Source organism: Natator depressus, chromosome 7, assembly GCF_965152275.1.
Source record: "Natator depressus isolate rNatDep1 chromosome 7, rNatDep2.hap1, whole genome shotgun sequence".
In the NCBI taxonomy this organism is placed as follows: Eukaryota; Metazoa; Chordata; order Testudines; family Cheloniidae; genus Natator; species Natator depressus.
In genome coordinates this window covers 35456907-35480244 of record NC_134240.1, presented here as the reverse complement: position 1 = coordinate 35480244, position 23338 = coordinate 35456907, and the positions used below count along the sequence as shown (strand labels likewise).

General features: G+C 39.8%; 1 protein-coding gene across 1 annotated transcript in view; it reads right to left on the bottom strand.

Annotated features, from left to right (window-relative positions):
- NUP210 (nucleoporin 210) overlaps positions 1 to 23338 on the bottom strand; it is a 121940-nt gene that overhangs the window by 62123 nt on the left and 36479 nt on the right. Inside the window, exons 6-15 of the mRNA XM_074958112.1 lie at positions 22216 to 22348; positions 21127 to 21285; positions 20573 to 20641; positions 20113 to 20219; positions 18597 to 18737; positions 16958 to 17095; positions 9839 to 9994; positions 6030 to 6228; positions 4330 to 4475; positions 418 to 639 (exon numbers count right to left, since the gene is read on the bottom strand). Of these exons, the coding sequence (XP_074814213.1) occupies positions 418 to 639; positions 4330 to 4475; positions 6030 to 6228; positions 9839 to 9994; positions 16958 to 17095; positions 18597 to 18737; positions 20113 to 20219; positions 20573 to 20641; positions 21127 to 21285; positions 22216 to 22348 (1470 nt within the window). The remainder of the gene's footprint in view (positions 1 to 417; positions 640 to 4329; positions 4476 to 6029; positions 6229 to 9838; positions 9995 to 16957; positions 17096 to 18596; positions 18738 to 20112; positions 20220 to 20572; positions 20642 to 21126; positions 21286 to 22215; positions 22349 to 23338) is intronic.

Genomic DNA, 23338 nt, shown 5'->3' with positions numbered 1-23338 from the left:
ACCAAGGATTAGTTTGGTCCAGTATGGCAAGTTAGACTAAAGAGTTCAGTCTCTTCTTAAAATAACCTTTTGCAATTATCGTATTCATGGTAAATACATTCAACGGCAGCTATAAGGATTTATCTGTTCTAATACCTTCCATGATATAAGGTTACTATGAACTGGCTTCATACTACAATAAAGCCATTGTAATCTTTATAACAATTTCAAAAATGCTTCACTCTTGACTGATACCAGACTGAACAGAGTTCATAAGCAACAGGCAGTCATGTACTTATTCAAGTTCCATACTGGCTTATTACAAAAGCTGTTAATCATTTGGAGGCTATACTTTATCATAAATCAATCTGGTTTTTCTTCTCAATTACCCTGCCCAGGATTTGAGAGAGAACAACATAAATACCTTCTGGCACTTACTTGTTCTCCCAGGGTTTTGCAAGATACTCTAACCCAGTGCTGGAAATGATTCCGAGATGTTGGAGGCCCAAATAAAGATAAACCAATACTTTCTGTATCTTCAGCAGTGATGTTCCTAAAGAATTTTGAAGGCTCTTGTACCCATGGTCTGGGTCCACCTTCAAACAACATGTCTTTGGAAGAACCCAAAGTTACCAAGGCAACAGAAGAAGGATCTATAGTCTGGAAATGAACAAAAAAGTTATACTCATGCATATACACCATGACATATATATACATACATACATATTATATATATATATTTTATACTGAAATCTATCAGGTGACCATACTTTGTGTGACATTTTTCTCATTCTCTGTGGAAGAGCCATTTGATTATCATCATTTCTGTTTAGCCGATGATCTGTTCTCCCAAAACTTTTATAAATATGGTTAATTCAGAACACAGGAGTATTAAAATGATTAGCAACAATTAAAAGCAAACTTTGCTCATTAGGGCTATGCCCACAGTGCCTCAGGAACTCTGTTTTTCCTTCTATTGAATTCCTTCAATCTCCCCCTCTTATATTAACTGAGCTACTCCAGGAGGAAGAGATTCTGAGTAAAATCCTGGTCCCACTGAAGTAAATGGCAATCTTCTCATTGATTTAAATAAGGCCAGATTTCACCCTCTACTTTTGAAACCCTTCAGGTTGATTAATCTCCCAGGTACAGCCTTTCTTCAGAACCTGCATTTTACACCCTGACTTTATTTACCCTACTAAACGAAACAAAGGTCTCACTTCAAAAGCCTACAGGAATACTAGAACTAATTCTGCACGGATTTAAATCCTAGCCCATCTCATTGACATTGCCTGCAATGAAAATCAACGCAGAAATTGGTTTGACATTTTTAATACACAAAGAATCATCTGTTTCAAGTGCTCCACAACCTGATGTTAGTAAGACAGACCAAGACTGATCTGGACATAGGATGGTTCAATACTTTCTGTGAAAATTCATGCATGCTGGTTTGAGAGACATGGTTATAAAAGCTGGGCACAGACTAATTTTCACTCAACCCTCATAGGTTCTTCTCATTGCACAGACATCCACATGTTGCCAAAACTGTAAAGTTTATTCATTCATGTGCTTTTGCTCTGTCCTTCTTGGCTCCTAACTATTTGTCTTCTTATGGCAGGGATTCTTCCACTTTTTCGCTCTGTGGACCATTTTGTAAGAGACATTTTAATGGAAGACAACTCCTCCCAATGTCTCACCCCTGCATTTTTACACATAAAAATATTTCATTATTCAGATGGCAACAACAAGGAACGGTACTATGGATCACTGCTTGAAAACCACAGTTCTAAGTTCTTTCTAAAGGCCCTGTCACAGTGCTATCTAAGCACTGGCCAATAATGAAAAGATAACAGAGTAATCCCTAAAGCTGTCTATCCTCCCCCTTCCATATACCCATGTCCCTTTTATTCATTGCTCCCAGAAGGGAAGCACTAATGTCATATCTGGACTACTTCTAATGAATAACTAATATCTTAACTCAATGGGAGAGAAGATCTTTTATTCTGTTCTGGATATCTCAATATCCTCCTGTCTGAAAGATGTGCAAGGATCTCCTCTTTTTTTTTTTTTAAAAAAGACTTCTTTGATCTGATATGGAATCCATTTATTGCTTCTGTTAATTTCCCCAACCCTGGTGTATTCCACTTTGTAATCTCAATCTGTGTATTTTAACACCAAGAAATGAAACACTCATTCTTCAACTGATGTAATTCATATAACTTTTTCCCAGTTGAATGGACTCCCCATCCCCTTGTTAATACAATACCTATATTCACTTGTATAAACTCTTACATGTCAATTTAATCTTTCGAATTTACTATCTGTGCTGTGTTCAGTCTTCAAACACCCAACAGTTTACCTAGTTCATAGCTGCTGAACTGAAAATTTATGGCATCTTTGCCCTATAAAACTGTATTGGGAGTTAGGTTTTTTTATGTAGTACTTGGAGCTGAATTTAGAATACTTTATAAAAGTAAAATTGCAATAAATATAGCCAGTAATTAAGAAGATGGAATGATTATTGGCAAAGGCGAACCAGAGTTCAAGGGATGGGAGTGGGACACAGCAGCAAACGGGCTCTTATTTTATTTATTTATTTTATTTTAACTATGTTAATCAAGTATACTGGGTTAAGACTACTACTGTGTATTTCTAAATTGATCCCCACTTTCAGATTGTTGGACAGAACTTGCCCTTGTCCATAAATCTCTACAATGAGCCTTGGGGATGAAACACAAAATTAGTGTTTTAGTTCCATACTGGTGAAACAAGATTTCTTTTACTCTGATCAATGCTGCAGAAACAACTCTTGGACAGAATGCTATCTTTTAAAGTGAAATCATCATTAGACATAAGAAAATTGATTTATTCCAGATTCTGAAACACTACTATCCTAACATGCAGCAGTGGTAGCCTCTGTGGATTCAGTCGTTGGCATCTAATCATGAAGCTGATACACTGTCCTATGCTTCTTAATCATTCCTTGGACTTGTGAACACTATATTTTAAATGAGGGTCTTATTTCACTTTCTAACCTGTCCAATGGTGAAACACCTGTCACATTTTCATTGTTTGCAAGGAAAAAAAAAAAATTCAGTTACACAGACTATACAGGCCACCAGACTCTGCCTTTTTGCCAAATAATAGTTTTATGTGCTGTGACTAAAGGGGTAATAAGCTATGCTTGCTTCTACCTGCTGCTGTGGCCATGCAATTGTGACTGCTCTCATTAATAGCTTATTAGGCCAATTGTTAATCATTTTAAACAGACAGTTAGATACAAGGAAGGGTTTGAACCTCCCACCACTTCAAAGTTTACTGATGAGTAACTAACTAATTCAACAGTTACATTTTGGAGAAAAATATTGTATCTGAGTTCAGAAAGATTCAATTTCTTGAACTGATTGACAAGTCCAGATCCCTTTACAAACCTTGTACTATGTGTTAACATTTAGCAGCATACTTTCTCTATTTAATTCACCTAATAGCACCTTCATCTCCCAGGATTTTATATTACTGTTATTGAGATCTGCAATACACTGCCTTTGCTTCTTTACTGTGCTTTTTATATTTCCTTTTTGAAGTGAAGATGACCGTGGGCAAACTTAATATTCATGGAAGTTAGGGACTAGCAAAACTAGCTAGAAACAGGAATAGTCTGAACAGCATGTGCACCCAAGTTCTCCTACTCTCACATGAAATGTCCCTAGCCTCTGTTTGCCAGAAGCTGGGAATGGGCGACAGGGGATGGATCACTTGATGATGACCTGTTCTGTTCATTCCCTCTGGGGCACCTGGCATTGGCTACTGTCGGAAGACAGGATACTGGGCTAGATGGACATTTGGTTTGACCTAGTATGGCTGTTCTTGTGTGTTCTTATATGCACCACTCTGCCAGCAAATCAACACTCATGCTGACAGTATCCCCTAGTCCTAGGTCTTTTCTTGAGTCCTGTCTATCTGTGATTGTTTTCAGATAGCACCAAACTTGTTTTCATTTCTGAACTAAGGAGAAACAGAAATATAGTGCACTAACCCACTACAGAATTCTACCAACTCCTTTGTTTGGCTTGGAGCACTGATTTGGACAAGAAACATCTCAAAGACATCAGGGAAGTCGTGGCACAGAAATCAAACTGCATGCAGTAAGTATTGGCCCTGATTCAGAAAAGTACTTAAGCAGTGCTTAAGAGACATGATTACCTGAATTGGGACATCCCAAGTCAATGAACTATCTCATTTTCATATACTAGCACATAATATCAAATCTCAGTTAGGAGTTAAATGAATTTTCAAAAGTAGACTGTTTTAAGACCAGCAATTAAAGAGAATATTTTACTACAGGCGTACTTTTAGCGGTAGGTAGGCAGCAATGGTGATGCTAGCACTAAGGTGGACATGACCATGAGTGTAACTAACAACAAGTGTTGTGTATCCTTGTGCCTCAGCTTTCACTCTGACTCCACTGCAAAAATCAGAACTTGGCTTAAGTCTCCCTGTCAAAAAAACAAACAAACAAGAGTAAACATTTGGGGAGAATAAGCGAGACATGTTAATACAGATTTTAATATAGCTTTCTTGACAGTATTACTTTTGTGCTAGAAAAATGCAGGGAATATGTACAGATAATTTCAGTGACTGAATGGAGGAAATGCAATACCCATAGCTCTATTAAATAATGTATTGTCATTAGCCTCAAAACTGTCACCTTATGAAACACACAAACTTATTAAACTTCTTTTCCTTCCAAATTTTGCTAAAAGGACATTAGTTTTCTCTTTGGGATACAGAGTAATATAATTTGCTCTTTCTTTTAGCAGAGTATATTTTTCCCTGCTGTTCTAAATTGAAACTGGCTTGTAATTAAGCCAAAATAAAATGCACAGTTAAAACAATCTTTACTGCACAGAGCATGATGTATTACCTAAATTCAAGTTAATGATTAAGTTCTAAGTTTTATCTAGGGGAAACTAAGTTGCTAGTGTCATGGCATGTGTCTGTTTGCTGACCCAGGTGTTTTGTGGGGTTTTCTTTTCTTCGCTCTCCTTTTTTCGGTTTGACTGGATTTTTTTAACAGAACAATGGCAATTAAGGTACATATACAAACTAGGTAGAATGACATTTAAAAGAGCTGCCTCTTCAGCAAGCAGACACTGTAAGTCTAACAATAACTGCTTTGGCTGTCTCAATAATACAACACAAGGAAGAACTAACAAGAAGCAGGCTAACAAAGGATTGTGGTTGCAAGGTCCAGCAGACTCCAGATGACAACAAAGTTGCTCAGCCTGTTAGTGCAGAAGGATTCACTAATGGCAAATTTAGAAGAGTTTGCACATTCCATATTCTGGTCAGACAAGTGCTATAATGGTGGAAACAGCTAGGGAAGCACCTGAGGAGATGCACGGCTTAAAATAGTAAGCTTCAGAAGGACAGTACTTTGGCCCTGCTCCAATGATTGCAGGGAACGGAATTTAAGAAATTGCTACCCTCGGCCCCCATTTCTCCCAGAAAACAAGCAAACAATCAGATGGGTGAATGGCTTAATAGAACTGAAAAGGGAACTTTATGCAAATTTGGGCAAGGTATCATAAGTGAAAGAGTTTGGTATCTTCCCATCAGCCAACATGCCTCCCCAAAACCTGACATAACTGATCATCTCTGGTGAGGAAACCATCAGGTTTGTTACAACAAGGACTTTGAAAAAACAGTGGAAAGGTCTGAGGTAGAGCAGCGTGTATGTGAGTCTGAACATTCCTCAGCGTACTCGGCTTATTTGTTGCCAGACATTTTGGTATCCTTAAATATTAAAAGACAAAGAAATAAAAATGCTCCTCGATAAAAAAGAAAATAGGCATCTTCAATATATAGAAATCTTGGACTACTATGGTCTCTGTATTTGCAGTTGGACATCTCTCTAGTTATCTGCCATGAATCCATTAAAATAGGCCATTACAAGTAGGTAAATGATTTACATTTGTAACATCTCTATTTGTCTTGTAACCTGAACTAAATACATAGGGTTTTTTTTTTGTTTTGTGTTTTAAACTCACCTTGGAGTGGTTTGAAGACGCCGCGGTTTTCTACCTCCACGACTAAGTCGAAATGTGAACAATCGCTGAGTGTGACCATCTCACTGGTCTCAATATTCATTAGGCCATTAATCCTCAAGGGCAGCTCCAGTATCTGACCCACACGTGCTTCAACTTGACACGGCGTGAACTCCATGCCCCTAGGTTCAGTTACATATACCTGAGACAGACAAGAAAAAACAAGGAGGTAAGACACAGCTACATAAGGAACTAGAAAGAAAGTTTAAGACTCAGTAATTATGTTTTCCTCCCAAACACCCCCTCCCAAGGACACCTCACCACAGTCAGCTTCCCTCTGAGAGAAGAGGGCCAGGAACAACCGTTCAGAGCCCCACCAGTGCTGTTCCCCAAAACTGCTGGGGCGGGGGGGGAAGGGTGGCGCGAAGAAGTGTCTAGAAGCGTTCCCTAATGCCAGACTAGAGATCTTTTCACAAGTGCATTGAAACCTGCACCTATTTTTAAGCACTCTATAATCTGTTGCCAATTTTATTCTGGGATCATTTTAAAACATTGGACCTCCCCCTCCCCAAGCATAAGATACTGCCACAGATTCCGACAGAGGAAGTTTCTGAGCTGAAGTTCCACTGGTATAAGGGCTTGAGCCAATCCCATTGAAGTCAATGAGAGTCTTTCAACCAGTTTCAATGGGCTTTGGATCAAGAAAGGAGATGGCAGCAGTGTATGAGGGAAATGCTGGTGGGGGTTTATATTAATTTTTTCTTTAACTATGTTAACAGACTGATTAAGGGAGTCTTTTTTCAATAGTGTATTTATAAGAGATTGTCAAGGGTGCTCAGTGCTTGGTATAGTTTGGGGTCTTTTGGTACGAGAGCAGAAATCTCAGTAAGTAAAATGACAATCTGGAGCTTGATCCTGCAACTTTTATTTATGCAGGTAATCTTTACGTGAGAAGCACCTCTGAAATCGAAAGGGTTATGTGTGTAAGTAAGAGAGGGAGCATCAGATCCTAGGAGTCTAGATGATCTGAAATGATTAACAGAATGTTTAAAGACATTATCTGAAGCGTTGATGAGCAGGCCCTTGAATGGTATTTGTTTGTTACTCCGATTTGTTACCCTCTCGCTAATGTTAACGAAACCATCACAGACGGATTGTAACACTTCATAACCATTGCTGTGATCAAAGCTTTTCATTTGCAGCATCTTTAACTTTTTAAACCATCTGCCAAAAGCTTCAGGGCAAATTTAGACCATATGGTATGGTGTTAAAACTGCAATCCTCATGGAACATAAATGACTATTCTTATAACTTGCTTATCAAGGTCAGCAGATAAAGCTCCTACCCCAAACATTTCAATTTATTCCAAACAGAACACACAACGTTTAACACGTTAGCAGAGATATTTAGTACCTTCACATGATGCTCAGTTTGCTCAGTGTACTGCTCTAAAAGCTTGCATGGTAAGAAGCATTTTTTTGAGTTATTACCGTCTATAAACTTTTAATTGTATTTGGAAATACAGTTTTAATTAAAAACATCATTTCTGAACCTCCTGCAGGCAACTGTCATATTGCTAAAAGTGACATCTTTGGGACACAGCTAATATGGGCGCAGTGTCACAGAAAGATTGTAAAGTAGGTCCCATCTTGCTTTAACACTGGTTTAACAGCCAGAAGAACATCACTGTTTATACATTTAAACACTATGTTTAATGTCCATTTAAACTACATTTTGTAGAATTGATGTAGTTAACTTAAAATACATTAAAAGCAAGCTGGTGCATCCTGCAAAGCTGGTGCAAATACAGTTTTACCCAGCAAGTTTTGTTTCGAAAGATTTTTCCCAACACAGTCATATCAAACAAAAGTCTGGCTGCTTAAATAGCTCTCTTTTCATTACAGGACAGTATTGGAGAGTCTGACAAGCACATACTCTCTCACACTCTTGCCCGAAGGAGCTCTGAAGCAAACAAGGGTACAATGTAGAACCTGCAGGATTTTAGCTATGCTGGATACAGGAGGTCATAAAAGCGGTTAGGCATTTTGGGTCACCAGTGACTGCAATTTTAATCCCATCAGTTCACTTCACATCAGCAGCTAAATTATATCCATGCACCTGTTATGCAGGTACACTCTTCCAAGTCTACAGATGCTCTTCCGAACTCAACTGCCACCTTTTCTTGGAGATGGACAGCAATTTTTTTTTTTTTTTTTTAACAAGACTCTCAGTTGGATGTAAGGGTGAAAGGTTGCTTGCCAGACTGGGTCTCTCATTGCTTGGAATAAATAAAGCATATTCCAGGTGAGGAGTTCTCTATTTATGACCGTATTGTACACAAATATACAGGCTCCAGGTCTCAAAATAGTCAAATAATTCACACACAAACTTGCAGCTCTCAACCACCATCTCTTACTTCTACTGTTGGAGTTCAGGAGCAAGCTTTTACCCCTCAATTCAGGTTCTCTCTACAATGCTTAGCTTTTTAAAGCTATACTTCTACTCTGCCTTTTTCGAAAGCCTGCATTCAGGCCATGCTCATGCTTCAGAGGCTGAATTTCACTGAGGCTGATACAGACAAGAGTATGCCCATTTTGGCCCTAATCCAGCTTAAAAAGTTAAGCACATACTTACGTGCCATGCTAGACTGGGGCCGCCTGTATTCCTAAGAGCACCATGAATGCCACACAACAGTTGAATACAGTGAAAAACAACACCGTTTTTGAAGAAGGCAGAATGCAGTTACCCAGGTTAGAATCTGACCAGAACAACTGGGGCTACTGACTTCTCTTTTGTAAAATAAATAAATAAAATAAAATAATATGGTTTATCCATTCAATTTATTTTTTACCAGTTTATTGTTCAGGATTACTTAAAGACAGTGGCCAGTTCTCCATTAAGGAACAGTGCACCATGTAAGTTCCCCCAACTGAAAACTTCCAAAGCTGCAAAAATGCTAGGAAAAAGTATTTAAATTCATGGAGCTCCATCATAAGCATCAAGTGGGGAATTTTCTGCTCCCCCACTTCTTGTCAGAGATTTTCTTGTAGGTAGATTGCGATGCTTGTTCCTAGATTTTTTCCCCCCACTAGGTCACTACCCCAAGCAATGATTATTCTGGAAAAGCAGTAAGAATGGTTGTGGGTTTGCAGAGAGGTGGCCAATGCTTCCAAATGCCTCCTGACTGAGGTATATTTTTTTGTCCCCTGTATCCGTGTGAAGCAATAACCCACAGAAGTAATCATGGTGTCTTTTCTAAACACAGTTTTAGCTTGTTTTGGGATCTGGAGCTCAACTGGGTCTGTCATGTGGGATTTTGTAAAATTCTGGCTTTCTATCCTTGCTGAGAAATGCCCATCCACCTGGATGGTATCTTTTATCATTTAATACAAGGGGAAAACAAACTAATTGTTTCTGGCAGAGGCTCTGCAGGAAAACAAACAGGTGTTTTTACTTAGGGTTATCAGGCCAATTGCTTGGCCTGCAGCTAGTAAGTGTGTGTTATTTTTTCAACATAAAGAATTCAACTGGGAAAAGCCTTTCCTGGGAGAGGAGGTAAAAGGACAGGCTAAATTTCATCGCTGGGACAGACATTAAAATAGTAATTAAAGAGACAGTCTGAGAGGAGCCACCAGTAGCGTGAGCTCTGACTCAACTTGCCCGCCACAGGGCATGGATGCAGAATTCTATGGGACATGTGACCAGGGATTGTGGTTTTAGAGACACTTTGCTCCTTGACTGACCGCTCTCCCTGCCTTCTCTACAGCCGCTAAAGCCAACTTTCAAAAGTGACCAGAGAAAATACTGTTTACCTTCATTTCTCCATAGTGCAGTGGGTTCTGAACATCATTTGCTTGTATAACACTGACACCAATATCACTTCCAGTTGTCATGACTCCTTTGACTGTTACTGTAGCAACAGCCTGGTTAGAATAGGACCAACTGAAATTTCCACTTCCACCGTGAGCCTAAAACATGAAGGAAAAAATATTTAATTTGTATTAATATGGTGCCCTGTTCTCTTGGTTACCATCTACCCAAACTTCGGACATACTGCATAAAATGCTAGACACACTGAGTAGAGTTAAGAATGCTAGCACTGAAATACAATGAAACCGAGGCCCCAACACTTTAAATCAGCAAGGCCAGGGATTAGCAGCTTCCTGCCCCTCTTTCATTTTAATTTCAGATTTCTTCACACATGTACATTTTGCTCATCACTGCTGCTAATCTAAATGCCTATCTCTACCACTGCTGCAGAATTCTAATGCTCAAAGATCCCTGTGATTAATAGTACTTGTATGCCGTCAGCATATCATTTCACAAGTCAGCACAACAGAGGCCCAGCGTGTGTGATTGCTGTATTTTTCAAAACTCCGATTAATTTTCTGTTGCTGAAAGCCAAAGACAGTCAAGTGGACGATTTTAGGTCTCAGCGCAGCTAACCTACTGTACTATGGCAACTGGATTCTACCAACAGGAATTATTAAGAAGTCTTAAAAGCAAAAGAAGAGGGCAGAGAAAAGGAAACAAAAACTGATTTTTTGCTGCCATCACATCTTTATTTTTAGCCTGAAGGGTATGTTAGCAGATGTTTCTGTATCTGTACATCCAACATACATACTGCTCCAGGAATTTATCCATCAGGAGTAAGTGATAGGTAGCAACATAGATTGCCCACACTTACCTTGGGCAATACGGAGGCCCGTACACTGTGTAGGTTACATCCTCAGCCAGGCTCTCTAAGGATTCAATCATTGCCAAACCTAGATATTCAAGTCAAAAGGCACCATTCCCAAGAATCAGAGCTTTCCACTTCATAAAGGATTTTAAGATAAATTGCCAGGATTTTAACTTTAGTTTCGTTTAGCGGAGCAAGTGGGAACAACTAATTATTCAGTCTTATGGTCTGTGTCACAAGAGAGATGAATGACTTTGCCCATTAAGTAGTATGGTAACTCTGTAGCTTATTGGAATCAAAGCAGAATACTACCTGCTGAAGTTCCACATTCACACTGAGTCAAGAACCACCGAGTTTGCCCCATCAGAAGTAACAATGTCATTCTCGATCTGTAACATTCTTATATAAAGAAAACCACTGCTATAGAGTTCATAGTTTTTAAACTGCACTATGGTAAGTTACAAAAATAATTCTGTGGCAACATTGTGCTGCACAGCAAAAGATACTGAGAATAATTTGCATTTTTTTAAAAAACATCTTTTTCTCTATCACCCAGGTGCCGCTCTCCACATGCTATGGTCAATCTGTGAGACAATGCTCCATAATGAGAGATGCAAAAAGAATAATGTCATATGGCAAGAAGCTTCAAATTATGTGGGGGTTAACTTCTGTAGCATAATAAACATTTTCTATAAACAGTTTCACAATTCAACGGATGAAAACCAAGTAAAATGAAAAACAAGGTTCGTGTGGGCAGTAATCATAGGTCTAAAAGGAGGAACAGCTGAGACACATGCAAGTAGACTCTTCCCAAAGGAATCAAAGAGGAGGCAATTTAATATGGTAGTTCCTTTTCTCTCGTGAGCTTCTGCATGGCCTATTAACGGAAAATCATCAGAAAAAAAATGAAAAACTACTGGCCAAATAGGCAACAGTTGGAGTGGAACTTGGGGAAACAGGCCCAGTCTAGAAGGGTGAAAGCTCAGATTCCTTAGGATAATGCAGAATTATTTACTCAAAATGCTTTGGAGACATCAGGTGTATCTGGATAAACAGAGCTTCAATTAAAATAGTCAGAAGACTTGACTGTAAAAATGTTACCTTCTTATGTGTATGCAGAGTGACATCATCTTACTAGGCAGCCAAAAAAAAGTGTTGCTACTTTTTACTCTAGTTACTACTGGACAGCTCAGGGAGAACACACTGGATTCTATCCTGACTTGCACATCATCCACGGACTTGTTAACTGGGCCCTACCTGCACAATTTGTATTACTGATGACTGATGATGCACAAACCAGAAAAAACACAACTTGACTTTCAGATTCCTAGCTTTGTAGAGCTGACACTTGGCTTTCCTAAAGTAAGTAAAGTAACATGATGTTTAAACTCTCTTTTACATGTATTCAGAGCCAGTTTAGAAATCAAGACATCAGTGACATAAAATAAACATGGAACCCCCATGATGCTATTTGGGCAGAAACACTTTTCAGAGATTAAACAAACTTTGGGATTAGTCCAAAGCCCACCAAAATCTCTGGGAGTTTATTCCTTGACTTAAAAGGGCTTGATCCGAAACGCACTGAGCAAGAGGTGGAGACTGATTTGAAAACAAGAACGGCAATAATAAACTGTCTACCGTAATTAATAACCAGTTGTAACTGAGCACTGACTGCTGTTGTGATAATTAAGCCTACAAATTTGCCCTAATTGTGAGGGCAGCCATGAGAAGTGAAAATTCATGAAATGTCACAATAGCCTATTACAACAAGCATTGATGGGAAAAGCAAGATGGAAAGACTGATTTAATAAAAAGAAAAAAGGCCTGTTATAATACAAGGATTGTGACCGGTAAACATGAGGAGCAGAGGACCAGAAATCAATGAATCAAAATACATGTGTCTGAAATTAGGTCTAACTGATGGACAAAATAATGAGGAGATGGGCTATTCCGCCCATCACTTCCTTTTGGGGTTCTTAAAGAAAGACTTGGGAGAAAAACTGGTTCCTGGAGTGAGCTTCACTATCCTGGCTGCCACCCTCACCATCTCCTGAGACCCAGGACCTTCTTCATCCTAATCCTTAGAGATGACCACCTGGGATGTCACACTTTGTCTCCTCCCACCTGAAATGTGTCCTTTTCCTTCCCTACCTTATTTCTTCTTTTTCCCATCTCTCGCCTTTTTCCTTTGGTCTAATAAGAGTCTGGCTTAGCCAGGAAGATTGCATATTTTGCAACACTGCTGTATACCTGTGACCAGAAAGAGACAGCTCAAAGCAATGTCCTAAACAGTCCAATGCTAGTAACTAGTTTGCCAGGTCTTGGAATGGCTGTTAAGATCATGTGCCATGTCTGTGTTTTTCCAGCAGTGAGATCACAAGTGAGAGTTAACATCAGAGACAGAAGCTGCGTTTTCTATCTTTGCTGTTTTTTTCTCTCCCTTTTTGTGTATTTTCTTATTTTGTCTTCTTAGGAATCAGCACTTTAACAGCAGCAGCAGCAATAACAACAGCCCATCTCAACTAACGTCTTTTTCCCCAAAAGGACAGTTATTACCATCCTTAATACCATCTAAGAAACTGTCAAACGTGTTTTTTTCCTTTCTAAATACTTTCAGGAGAAGAACCTCTCTTGCAGTCTGGGTGAGGTCTTGGGCACTGAGTCCAGGTGGACCTTGTTCAGGACCTCAATCATTGAGACAGCCACGAAAAGCTGTGGCCTTAAGGCGGTTGGTGCCTGCCATGGTGGCAACCCTAGGACCACTGGTGGATTCCAGTGGTGAGGGAAGCTGTCAAGTCAAAGAAGGAGGCCTGCTAAGCAATGCTCACGAACCGGACTCCTGATATGGCTGAGAGATACTGGCTGGCTAAGAATGCTGCAGCTGTGGCAGTTGTTGAAGCAAAAGCGCAGGCTTGGGAGGAGTATGGAGAGACCATGGATAATGACTACCAGATGGCCTCAAAAGGTATTATCTGGAAAACCATTCATTGCCTTTGAAGGGGTCGGCAGGACATTGCCCAGGCTGTACTGAGTAAGGGTGGTGAAACACTGACTTCGACTAAGGAGATTGTCGAGAGGTGGAAGGAGCACTTTGAGGAACTCCTCAAGTCGATGGAAATGCCCCCCCTTCCAGAAGGCAGCGCCGGACACCTCCGGTGAGATGAGATCTATTTCTGATGCTGAGGTCAATATAGTGGTAAAGTTCCTTCGTAGTGGTAAGGCAGCAGCGGTGGACAAGCTTCGCCTGGAGATGTTGAAATCCCTGGACAATGTTGGGGTGTCATGGTTCATGCATCAGTTCAATGTTGCGTGGAAGGCAGGTGCAGTACCTCCGGACTGGCAAACCAGAGTGGTGGTCCCAATCTTTAAGAAAGGAGACCAGAGGATGTGTTACAAATATAAGGGGAATCACACTCCTCAGCCTCCCTGGCAAAGCCTATGCTAGGGTGCTGGAGAGGAGGTTACACCTGCTAGCTGAACCTTGAATTCCGTCCCGGCCATGGAACAATGGACCAGTTCTTTGTTCTCTCGCAGATACTTGAGGGGGATTTGCTAATCTGGTTTACCTTTGTTTTATAGACCTGGAGAAAGCATATGACCACGTTCCACGAGATGTCCTGTGGGAAGTGCTGTGGGAGTATGAGGTGTCAGTGCCGCTTTTTGAATGCTATCTGGTCCCTCTATTCTCTGAGTGAGAGCTGCGTTCATATTCTTGGCATCATGTCGAGTTTGTCCTAAGTGGGCGTTGGACTCTGCCAAGAATGCATCTTGTCACCACCGCTGTTTGTGATTTTCATGGACAGGACATCAAGGAACAGCTGAGCTATGGAGTGCATCCGGTAGAGGGACTCGGAGGTGGCATCTCTGCTGTTTGTAACTGATGTTGGCCTTCTTGCTTCTTCAGACTGTGATCTCCGACACTCACTCAAATGTTTTGCTGCTTAGTGTGAAGCGGTTAGGATGAGAATCAGCCCCTCCAAATCAGAGGTCATGATCCTCTCCCAGAAGAAAGTGAACTGCCGTCTCCAGGTGAGGGGGGAGCAGCTGCCCCAGTGAATAAGTTCAAGTATCTAGGGGTCTCGTTCATGAGTGATGACAAATGGGAGCATGAGATCAACAAGCAGATTGGTGCGGCAGCAATGCGGGCACTGTACTGATCCATGATGGTGAAGTGGGAGCTGAGTTCTCGCCCAAACTCTCTGTTTACAGGTCATTCTAGGTCCCCATCCTCACCTATGGTCATGAACTTTGGGTAATGGCCAAAAGGACGAGATCGCGGATACAAGTGGCAGAAATGAGCTCCACACGGTAGCTGGGCTTACTCTCCGAGATAGGGTGAGGAGCTCGACTATATGGGAGCGCCTCAGAGTATAGCCACTACTCCTCTGGATCAAGCGGAACCAGTTGAGGTTGTTTGGGCACCTGATAAGGATGCCCACTTGGGGCTTCCACTGGAACTTTACCGGGCACGTCCCACTGGGTGTAGGCCTCGAGGTCGACCCAGGACACGCTAGAGGAATTATATCTCCTGGCTGGCCTGGGAATGCTGAAGAATCCCCCAGGAGGCGCTGGAACCTGTTGTGGAAAAGGAGGTCTGGTCCTTCCTACTCTCCATGCCTCTCACCAGGAAAAGCGGAAGAAAGGAAGACGACGACTTTCTCCAGCTAAGGGGAAAGGGAACAGGGGGTATGTTTAAAATGAAAGCCTTATTCAATATTTTACATTTCAAATGCTTTCACCTTCCTCCCTCCTCCTTTTCTGTATTTTCTATAAAATGTTAACAAGGATTTGTCATGGCCTGTTTGCCATGGTACCAAGCAGGCTGAGGTCTCTGTACACCAAACCCCAAACCCTGTTTACCATTGGACAGTCAGGATCATTGTAACCTCTGTGACTCTCTGGGCCCCTTTATTCCATCTAAATTAATACAATGCTGCTGTAAATGTAGATTAGGTAAAACTTGTCAGTAGACCCACTTTATAATTTAAGGACATCAAATCAGAACATCTAAAAATTTATTTTTTATGAAAATCACTGTAACCAGTTGGACATTTAATATCGCACTAACCACCACGATGGCATAAAAAAAAAAAAGATTAAAAGAAGAAACAAAGGACCATTTTGAAAGAGCATGTGCCAAATGTTCAACTCTCCACCGGGGACAACCAACTTGAGTTACAGTGTTGTAACAGAAATGTGCAACAGTGCAGGGCGTTTTTATGTGGTTATGTATAGGGTAACTGAGTATGAGCTGAATTCTGGTCTCTCAAGTGAAAATCCAGTTGAAGCCAATGGTGTCATTCCAGATTTACACCACTGTGGAAGAGCAGAATTTGGCCCTGTACGAAGTGCAAAAATAAGCCATTCAAATCTCTTGTTTTACCATATGTAGGCTGCTCCGTATCTTTTCCTGGACAGTTTGATCAGAGAAAAGACTCATCTCTCAGCATACACATATGCCAAGTGGATAGACAGGAATTGCACATGTAATATTTTTGAGGCCAAATGTGTTGGGGAATCTTCATTTAGCGACCATCTCAAGGGTTCAGATTTTGAAAGCAGTATACCGAAAGGTTCCTGATTTAAGAATACAGTCTGAACTGGAGAAAAACAAAACAAATACTGTTTGCTTTGTAAACTCTGCTTCCAGTGGAGCACATTCAAAAGTTGGTTTGGTTTACTAGTGTGCCCTGGCAAGCGTGGCAGCATGAGAAGGACAGGAAGAGTACAAGAAAGGAGAATTTTAAAACACTGTTGTTGCATCTACTATAAAGACAGCTTTGGCCTTTCCCTTCCAATAACCATGTTATTGGTACAGCCAGGGAGATAGGCAGGGAACGAAGAATGCCAACGTCAATGCTCTATGGAGTTGCTCACTCATCTTAAGATGGCTTCTTGGCAGTCACTATGCCAACTAATTCAGGGAACCTATTTGCAATAAATTAAGTGCCTCTCTCATTGCCTGAAATCTGTCACACCCAATTATCGTTAAGTTTGGCTTTTTTGTAATTATGCTTTACTTTAAAAGGTACCAACAACAGAGACAAAAATAAGAGGTGCAACTCTTTTTAAAGCAGTTACCAGTCAGTGCAACTGAACTCCAGTGAAATTCCACCAAACACACTTTTAATGTGAACACGCCTGCAGCATCCAGAGTTAATATGTAGCAGCAGATTCCCCAAACAACTACTGGCCTCACTGAATCTGCCAGAGTGACACTTCCTGCATTTAGATGGCTTCCTTAGCATACCTTTATTGTGTACTGATAGGCTCCTGCCTTTGGCTGCCATGGAAATGTCAAAATGCTTGGAGAAAGGACAATGGGAACATAAATTTCAACTTCTTGCTGATTTCGTACTGGTACAGGCAATGTATGAACACCTCCATCCTATAATAAGTAACAGCGTATAATTATAAACGACATTCATAGCACTTTTTAGGAAGAAAATTCTGTATTTATTTATAATTTGGTTACTGAGGAAACACACACACACACACACACACACACGGATATATTTAGCACCTTTTTTTTTTTTTTTTTTACTATTAGCTCTGCACTTCCTGTGAGCAAATTAGCAACTCATTGGAGCAATGCCTACTCTAAATTAGATAAATATTACCACTGTCATTACTCTGGAGCCATAGATGAACATGGAAATTTACTGGCAAATTAAGTAACAAGGAGCCCACTTACCCCTTCTCCACTCCTTGTACTTCATAACCCTTCTTCACACCCTGCTCAGCCCCCTACCTATTACATCCTGTTCAGCGGGAAAGGGGCAGATTGTGGGTGGAGAATAATGCATCTATGCCCAAGGAAGGGATTGTTAATACCATACTCTGAAACTGGCTGTTACGTTTCCATCAAGAGCCTTCCATGACTATGATTCCCAATGAAGATGTCATTCCCCCTGCTGGGGTTCTGAAAGCACTGCAACTCTCGCAGACCTTAGGGAGGCCTTTTCAGAGAAGCTGAGAGAGAGAGGCCGACTGCCTGAAGCAGAGGGTAGAATTGGTTCATCACTTTCAAGAAGCGGCTAGGAAAAGATTTGAGAACAAATGTGTCTAGGTATTTGAACCCCGTCAACTTTCAGACATAAAACGAAATTGCTGAATGGAGAGGAACCCTTCCAAACTGAAGTGCCCTGGTGGCTGCATACTTGGCAGCCACCAAGACTGGCCCGGTAGCAGAAAAGTTTAATCAATATTAGTTTTTAAGAGGCTTGTATGCTGGTATGTTTGGCAGGTCTTCTTTCTAGCATTTAATGATCACTTACCAAATGACAGAAAGTGTCCCAAAATTTAATGTCATGCACAGCAGGGCCAGGACATGGCACAGTGAGTCAGAATTTCCCTACACACAGTAGTGAGCCTTGACATTTACTCAGAGTATGTGACTGGGCCCTAAGTCAGCACCCTGCTACAAGCCATGCCCACGTATTCCGGATAGCTACCAGGGAAGAAATTCAGAGCAGTGCATTTCAATCACTCTAAACAAGAGGTAAATGGCACACAATTAGGAATCAATCTTGCAAGCCTTACTCAGGCAAAACATCTATTATTCATTATTTCTATTTTTGTAGCATTCAGGAGTCCCACCTACAGACCAGGACCCCATTGTGTTAGACACTGTACAAACACAGAACAAAAACACTTTGTTGAGCATTTTGCTTAAGTAAGGAATTCAGGCTCTGCCCCCTCATCCATTTATATATATTCTTATTTTTGTGTATTTTATCTTATTCTTATTTTGTATTTTTGTGGCTTCGTCACTTAATTCCTATTTTTGCTTTCAGAGGAGTATACCAATAAAAAGATTCTGACGTGTGTGTACTTGATAATTTTTCTAAGCATATGAGCAAACTAGAACATTTCTTAGTAAGACATACCTGATCTACTACAGATGTTAAAGCAGCATCGATAATAGTTTGACCCTTCTTTATTGCTTTCACATAGTGATATGATCCATTCAGAGAGGATTTCAGAATCTCAAAATATTCTTCAGACAATTCTGTATTAATTCTGATATTCTGAAATTAAAATATATTGCTTATGTGTTGCCATGGATTAACAACATTGAGGAATACATTTCAGGACAGCCAAAAAAAGTATTCTGTTAAAAAAAAAAATAATCAGAAAATCCAACCAGAGAAAAAACGTCACACTACACATATATGGTCAATTTACAAACAAATAAATCCCCAAATATCCAACCTTCCTCTCAGACAAATAACTAAGATTAAGCTAAAAGTTCCAAGTTTAGGTGCTTCAGATTAGAAAGCTAAATAAGGTTTTCAGATGTGCTGAGCACAGACAACTTCCAAAACAGATCACTCATGTAGGTGAATGAATATGGATTCAGATGCCTAACCGGAGGTACTGAAGTTTGAAAATGTTGACATATAAATAATGTAAGCAAATGTTGTAAAGTTACATTGTATAACTATATATAGTTCAAACAAGCATATCTGAAATTCAGGCATATAAGAGGGTTCCCCCCCCCCCCTTTGAGACAGACATCATCCGGTGCATCAAGATCATCTTACTGGTTTCCTATGGGACAGAGTACTAGCATCCAAAAACACGTCTATCATAATTTAAGAGAATTTATTTCCATCAAAAACAACCTGTAATGTGGCAGGAAAGGACAGCACTACTTCTATCACTAAACTAATCAATTCAGATTTTACAACCTCCAATTTACAATTTCTCTATTTTGTCATCCTTAATACGCAAGGAAATATATGAATTATTTCCCTAACAACAAATTTCTTCATAATTTGAGTTAAAACTTACACTGGTGTAGCTATGTGGTATGGGGTGTGAAAACACCACACCCCTGAACAACATAGCTATGCCAACACACACACACACACACCCCCCACCCAGCATATACACATCTATGCCGACAGAAGACTGCTTGTGTTGGTGTAGCTGATGTGTCTGTGGTGGTGTTCCTCCTACCCTGGAAGGAAAACTCCTCCTGTCAATATATGTTGCATCTACACTGGGGGGGGCTACATCTGTGTAATTATGTAAGCTTACTCCATAAAACTAGAGAAGAAACACCTTTAACAAGAGGTTCAAAAAAGATTCAATACCTTGAAAATGTCTGCTAACTACACTTGGTGCTCATCCTTACTGGCTGCACTGGTTTGGAAGTTTCATTCTATCGTAAACTTGCAGAGATGCAGCCAATGTTCTCTCCGTTTTTCTGTCACATGTGCTAAGATGTGTCCCCTGACAGAGCTACCCAGCAGGCTTTTTAAGAACAAAAAATATACACTTTCCAAGTCTGTGTAAGTAAAGGGCTGCTTAGCTAATTCCACAAAAATTTTTACAGATTTGCTAGACACACAACATCCAGTAACACAGAATAGAAACATACGCTAACACTGTACTTACATCAGATAAATACACCTTATTGCTTGATTTGTCATATGTTTCTATTGTAATTTCATAAAGTCTGCCTGTTTCTAGGACCCATCTGTCACCAGGATGAATTGTAAATCCTGTAAAACAGAAAACATTCAACAGCATAGACCAGAAGGCCATTTATGCAATGAACTATTATATATCATATATTCACAAACATTTTGGTTCATAAAATTTAAAGATGTGCTTTAATTGCTAAAGACTAGTGGTGGGGAAACAGAGAGGAAATCAAGTTAAAGCCAAAATTGCTTAATATGAAACATTTTCTTATTAAAAAGACATTTCTGCTAACTACAATTTATATATGTGAGCAGGTACAGGTACTTAGATACCATTTGCACCAATACTGCAGGGAGGCATTGATACAGGTACATAGTCTGAGAATTTGCTAAAGAAATAAACACTCCGAAGAGTAACAGCAAATACTAACCTAAATACCCAGGATCCACAACATAGATAGTGCTGTTTGGTAATCTGGAAACACTCTGCATGCGAATACCTGCAAGCTCAGTAAAGGAACTAAAAGGTTTTGAAAGAAGAACATTAAAACTAACTTTTGGCTAGGGCTGCTTTCATGCTATTTAAAATTGACTCCATGTTCCTGAAAAGAAGGACAAAAAAATGCTACCTCCCTTAAAAAAGAGTGAGCATTTCCAGATTATACTGGTTTACAACACACAAACACACATACTCTCTCTGTCCCTCCTCCTCCCTCCCACTAAGGTAACAGGCAAGATAATGTAATGGATCTTTTCCAGCCCTAAAGCCCTAATTTCTAGGAGCATGTCAAGGTATCTTGAAGTAGTGCTGTGACTGAACTCACAGCAATGTTGCTTTCTATACCTCTGTCAGCTAGTGCGGATTTTCAGACCACTTGGCAAAGCCTGGAGAGTTTTATCCTGGTGTGTGGCAGAGAGTGGAAAATCTGCCTTCTGACATCAGGCACTGAATGCTGAACTAAAGAGCACCCCACAGAAAGGATATTTTTGTGCCCCAGCACTAGATTAATTTGTCCCTGCTGCAATGCAGTTACTGTTGATGTTGCCTGATCCAGCTTGGCAACAGGCCGAGCCGGATCTCCCTCAGGACCCAGGATGTTGTTCTGAAGCTGCAGTTCATAGTGATCTGAAGGCATCATTAATTCTGTACATGAAGCAAGACGACATATGAAACAACACAAGCCAATGTGTCACTGTTTGGACCCTGTTAATTATTACTGATTAATTTTTTATTTGATGCCTAGCACACATTAAATCGGCGCTTTAAATAGTTTTGTAGTAATTTTCTACACCCAGGCATGAAGCATAATGTAAGCTAGGTGAATAAAATAATATTTTTTTCCCATTGCTGAAGCCTCCAACTAAAATTGCCTTCCTGCTTAAAGGAGAACGACATTTTGGTCTTGGCAAAGGGAACTTTTTACATGAGCAACTGAAATCCAAGCTGCTGTACCCCATACAGCCAGTTAGAAAGCTGAAGTAGGTCTAAGTGAATACATTATTTCATATCTGGTTTCTTAAAATAACTCCCATCAACAATATTGCAAGTGTCTTGTACTTGTACCTGTATCTTATAAACAAATCTCCTCATCCTCTGAAATTGGTATGCAGCTAGTTCAACCCTTTTCCAATTTTCATATTAATGTGCCAAGAAAATGGAGTAACATCTAAATCAGGCGTTTCACAAAGTGAGTGAGGCCTTTCTGTGGAAAACAAATGTACTAAAAATTCAAATGTTTCCCAATATGAAAGACAGATGAACTTGTTTGAATAATACAGACCTGGGTCCCAAACTTGCAAACTGTTATAAATGTGCTCACAGTTATGCTCATGACTAATCCTTAATAGGACTACTCCTACACAGAAGATAAGCATATGCGTAAGTGTTTGCATGATGAGAGAAAGGGGAGAGATAAAGGATATCTCATCATAATTTTGATTATGAAAGTTAAAACAATTTAAGTTGAATTTAAGACCATTTCCTTATCAGTATACACAATAGTTTAATTTTCCACTTATAGGTGAAAAATTCACACTGAATGTGGAATATTAAGAAAAATGGAAGAAGACAAACCTGTAATCTTGCCTTGTCTTATTTTCTGAACTTTATATTGAAGTGATGTTCCTACCAGCAGGTAGATATCATAAGCTGGATTTAGAAGAATGTTTTCCAAAATAAGCAACCTGACTTCTGCAGGATGTACATTCTATTGGTTAAGAGAAAAAACAAAAGCCACATTTTACAGTTACAAACATATCTATTTTAATAAAGCTTCATAATCCACAAATTAAAAATATGTATAAAGTTATTTCTGTCCTGAAGAACAGTTTCACACCACCACTTTTCTAATGGCAACAGAACTCAGAGCACATAGTGGTGCACAGAAGCACAGCTTCATTTTGCACCATCAGCAATGGATGCTAAAGGAGATAAGCAAAATGAGACATTTGAACATATCTGAGCAGGGTCAAACCAATAAACAGTTAACTTAATGATTAATGTGTAAAATATCAAGTGATGAATACAAAGATGAGGTCTCAGATATACAGAGATGAGGAAAGATCATGAAAGAAGACAAGCATAGACAAAACAAACAAACAAACAAAAAACTGCCCAGGGCATTAGAGACAAGGTAATCAAAATATTTTGGTCACAATCATTCCTCTCTAATCATTACAATAGTACTTGTTGTGCACCTCTTATTTAAGATCAACCAGTGTTTTCATAAAGCCTTCCACAATTGCTCTCAAAATTTCATAACTTGAAAAATCTCAATGTTGGCACACTTCTGGGGCTTTTGGCTTGTTTGAAGTGTACCATTTAATAAATATTGATGGCTAAGAATATCACATGACTAGACAGAAAAAGACTGGATTTCAGTGAAAGAATATACACGTCTTCTCCAGCGCTGGAAAAAAGGTAAGTGTATCATAAACTTTTGTATCTGTTTGTGCTCTGCAGGGAGCATTTTTATAAGGGTCCAAGCAGATTAAATGTAGCAGCACTCCAAAAGTCTGTACTGTACCATGCATCATACCAAACTGTTAGATTTTTTTTTTTAAATGACTTCCCAGAATAGGACAAGCTCAGTAGGTATTTGCTACAAGTGTTTTTCTTTTTATACTACAGTGCAGCAAACATTTATATTCTCTAACTGCATGACAGTTTTGAAATGCTTCAGAAGAGACATTCGGGT